Source organism: Benincasa hispida, chromosome 11 (assembly GCF_027475165.1).
Source record: "Benincasa hispida cultivar pf3 chromosome 11, pf3_genome.v1.1, whole genome shotgun sequence".
Taxonomy (NCBI): Eukaryota; Viridiplantae; Streptophyta; class Magnoliopsida; order Cucurbitales; family Cucurbitaceae; genus Benincasa; species Benincasa hispida.
In genome coordinates, this window is record NC_143488.1 from 46,450,161 (window position 1) to 46,454,704 (window position 4,544).

The following is a 4,544-nucleotide window of genomic DNA, read 5'->3' on the forward strand; positions in this document are numbered from 1 at the left end:
GGCGAGCTTCGACGAGGCGAGGGTTTCGTTTCGACGAATACAATGGATTCTTCGATTTCTCTTTTCTGCTTTGTTTTTTTTTTTTCAATATATATATATATATATATTCACTGGGTCGATCCGACCTTGAAATGGAGTAACCCGAGACCCGACCCGGATTTAAGATTTTTGAAAATTTTTAACCCAACTCAACCCAAAATAAAATCTAACCCAACTTAGGTTGGATAGTCTGGTTGGGTTATCGAGTTTTTTGAATACCCCTACTTGCCAACCCATGATAGTTTTATCTAGACGGTTTGAAAATACAAAACATCAAACAAAACTAAGTAACAATCAGAAGACTCAAAAGTGATTACCCTATTCAAATTATAGAGTAATATAACATGCGTGCATACACTATTAGAGTTGTGAAACCTTAAAGTTGTAAACTTTTGAGACCCACTATATAAACAATTTAGTAAAAACATAAAATTGATATTTTTAACTCACAAAATTCTTTGAGCTAAACAAAGAGTATAGTTCACAATTCCTCACTTTCTTCCTCCATCTACGTGGCTCAAACACCCTCTGATTTTCTATTATTAAATGGAAATCTATTTCTCCAGCACCTTCGAAGTCCATATTTCTAAGAGCAATAGATTCCAAACGTAAAATTCAAATATGAGTGTAGTTAAATTACAAATTTTATAAGAAAAATTTAGTTCAACCTTAAAAAGGATGTATTGATTAAAATCTCAAGTTGATAATTGTATTATTTTCACTACCATGTATTTAATTACAAACATTTTTGGTTGACACTGCAATAATTCATTATATATAAAAGTCGTTTACACGTCTAAAAATTTGTATGAACAAAATTATTAACGAAAGTTTTAAAAAAAAACTGAGTAAATTTCTAAAACCTGAGTGACACAACCCTCAATTTCTAATATCAAATTTAATCAAGCTTTCTTTAAGCACATAAAGTTAATCCAAACATGATTGATCGTCAAATAATTGCATATCAGAAAGAGAGAACAGATTATCAAATGAAAACTTTCGTTATTCTTATTTTCTAAATTAATTAGATATTTTTTTATATTCTTTTAAATTTTGATATGACATTTTTAAATAAAAAAATATATTTTTTCTCTTCTCTTCCTATTCACTCACCTTTTTCTCCTCTCTCCTCCCCTCTCCACAATAAGTCAATCTCGCAAACAACTAAGATTAAATTCGACAACACCAACTTGACGAGAACTTACTTTTTATTTAGTACCATTAGCATGGATAAAAAAAAAATTATATGAACATTTAAAAAAATTATACACGTTCATAATCTCCATTTGTACCAAGTTCTACTCATTTTTAAGTTATAAAGTACAAATCTTATAATTGAAATGATCAATGACTTGTCGAAATAATTAATACGAACACAAATATTCTCATAAAACTTAAAAGGTTAATAAGAAGTTTAATATTTTTCTATTTGACAACATGGCCTATGTCACAAAAATTTAAAAGGTTCGACGAATAAAAGAAAATGAGAGATCAAAAAGAATGTATTCATAAGAAAAGGGAGAGAAGATGGAACTCGAAAGTGGGAACAACCATGGATAGAAGAAGGGGAGGGGAGGAGAGAGGAGAGTGGAGAGTGGATGGGAAGATTGAGGAGAGAAAATATATTTTATTTAAAAATGTCATATCAAAATTTAAAAGAATATAAAAAATATCTAATCAATTTAAAATAAAGAACTTTTAAACCTACCATAAAGACCAAATACTCATATTCTTGACAATTTAGAAACTAAAAAGATATTATTTCAAACATTATACAATAAAACATTTTACAATAAAAATTGACTAATATAATGTGTAAATAGGATTTTGAAAAAAAAAAACTGTAATATTCAATTTGTAATTTGTGTAGCTTAACGTAAATGTGTATTGGCAAAAAGTGTCGTGTTCATAATTTTTTAGAACAAAGAAATCGACGGTTCATTGTTTCTAACAATAGCTATTTTAAGAATTGATTTTAGAAATTGTTTTTGAAAATAAGTATACCAAACACATTTTAGTTTACCTATTTTCTTTTTCAAAACATAAATGAATCATGAGAGACCTATAATTTTCACTAATCTAACAATAACCAATTATTTGATAAGTACTGACCGATACATCATGCAAACAAGTTTCTACGAAAACCAACTCAACAAATCAAAAAAAGAGTCAAAATTTTGGAATTCAATAATTAAGATAAGAAAGTTTCAGCTAAATAGTATCATTAAGACATGTAGAACTAATAGCTGAACAACACAGTAATTCTGCAGGAACTCGTACAAATAATCTTGTGAAAAAGAAATGACAAAAGATAAACTGATAAAAGGGTCTAAAAAAGAGAAGTTCCCTTTCCCTTCTTGTCTCCACCAATTTCGAAGTGCTTGCATCTCTGCATTTAACATTTTAGACATGAGATGAGGGAACCACAAAATATCCACCAGACAATAACTGATAATTAAAATTCCTCATTTGGACTTGCATATTTTCTAAAAGAGCAAAAAATTACTTCAAATATTGCAATTTCAGCCCCGAGTACCAATTCGATACTCAGATTACGAAACCGTTCTCAAGTACGGGAATGGAGAAAACAAAACCACTCCAAAGGTAAAGGCACTTAAAACCTAGTATCAACTATCTTCACTAGCATAGCAGTACATGTATATTTAGTTTAAGGAGAGGAAAATGGATTAGCTTTATTTGGATCAACAGCCTAAAATATTTTAGTACGAAAGCCACTATGCTTGAAAGATTTTTTTCGGAAAATGCATTACACTATCAAGATATTTAATAGAGAGAGGCCATAATCAGAAAATATTTAAATACTTTGCATTCTAACCTTGATGGGGTGCTGGGATACGTGTTTGCACCCTTGGCATTGTAGCCTCAACACAATCTTCTTGGTAGTTTTTGCCTATGAAATTCAGGAGTTTCAATTCAGTTCTAATCTCAATAACATCCCAGAAAAGGAGAAATTTAGAATTTGACTAGACCTGAGAACATTAACTAACCTTCTTGTGAAACACAGGCTTGGTCTGACCTCCATATCCTGATTGCTTGCGATCGTACCGACGCTTTCCCTGAGCAGCAAGACTATCCTTTCCCTTCTTATATTGTGTAACCTTGTGCAAAGTGTGCTTCCTGCACTCCTTGCTCTTGCAATAAGTCTTCTTTGTCTTGGGAACGTTCACCTGTTTCACATTACCATATCCTCAAACTCCGATGCTACAAGCTCTAATGACAAAAAAGACACAAATACTGCAACCCACTACTGCATTGTGACTCCATGGTTTAAATTTTATTTTGGGGTGACAATCAATGAACTTATTATAATCAAAGCTCCAAAATTTATAATCCACTCCATGGCCAATGTTTACCTTGGGAAAAAACCCTTTTTAAGCAATTTAGGAAGAAACATTCCAATCTCACTCAATAGTATCAATAAGTTCAAAAGTTCAGTGACACCCCCTCTCTTCCATCACTATAACTATTCCTCCTTCCTCTCCAATTGGAGACACCTTTTGTAATTAGTCTTATTGGGGTTCCCTTCAATAATTTCACACCATCAATGCAATTGTTTCTTATCCAAAAGAAGAAAAAAACTTAGTGACACTACAGACATCACTCATATGCAGCAATCATACATTTCCTAAATCCAGGATCCAGATTGCATAAGCTACAAATATCGGTAAGTCCTTAAATTCCTCCTCTTACAGTCCGTGCAACAAAAATACTTCCAAATAGACATGATCAATGCACGAGCTGCCAGATGATTCAGATGTCTATTCTACAACTAGCCCCCTAGAACTTACATTTAAACCTCGCTAACTAAGCCAAACTAAGCTCGAGTGCAACAGATAATCCAGTTGACTTCAATGCACAGTCCCAGATCAAGTGATAGTATGAAACAAAAAACACGCAACAGAAAACGAAGGGCATAAACAGTACAACGTCAAGGCTCTCCATTAAACGGTAAACTTTCAAAACGTAACCACAACTATTGGCTTTCTCCATCACAAAACTAATTGACGGCAACCAAATAAAACAAATCGGGAAAGAAATCAGAGATGTAGAACACAGGCACACCCACAGAACGAATCAAGAGAACAATTAAGAGACGTTGAAACTGCAGAAAATGGAGAAAGAGGAAGAAGTACCATGGCGCCTGGACGTCGACGAGGCCGGCTTGAAAAACCCTAATTTAGTGGCAAAGTAGGAATTATAAAGGGAAACGATTACTATATATATATGTTGAATTGGAGGAGAGAGCCAAGGGATCCACGTTTGTTGTTTGTGGATTTGGGCCCAAGTAAATCGTCCACGGCCCAATTAAATTTTATAAGGTTGGTTTGAGTTTGAGTCTTTGAGAAAATTAGGTCGGTTGGGTAACATTTGATTTTTTGTTATTAATTTTTTAAAATTAAATCTATAAATACCCTTTTCACTACTTTAGTTTATAGTTTTACTGATATTTTCAAAAATCGAGCTAAATTTTAAAAATTAAAAAA

General features: G+C 32.4%; 1 protein-coding gene across 1 annotated transcript; it reads right to left on the minus strand.

Annotated features, from left to right (window-relative positions):
• Window positions 1-2,205: 2,205 nt before the first annotated feature.
• Window positions 2,206-4,333, minus strand: LOC120090150 (large ribosomal subunit protein eL42). The gene is made up of 4 exons (XM_039047667.2): window positions 4,194-4,333; window positions 3,048-3,227; window positions 2,876-2,950; window positions 2,206-2,428 (listed from the first exon to the last, which is right to left on the minus strand). Exons 1-4 carry the CDS (start codon window positions 4,194-4,196, stop codon window positions 2,369-2,371), a joined length of 318 nt encoding a protein of 105 aa, XP_038903595.1. The 5' UTR covers window positions 4,197-4,333; the 3' UTR covers window positions 2,206-2,368.
• Between the last annotated feature and the right edge of the window lie 211 nt (window positions 4,334-4,544).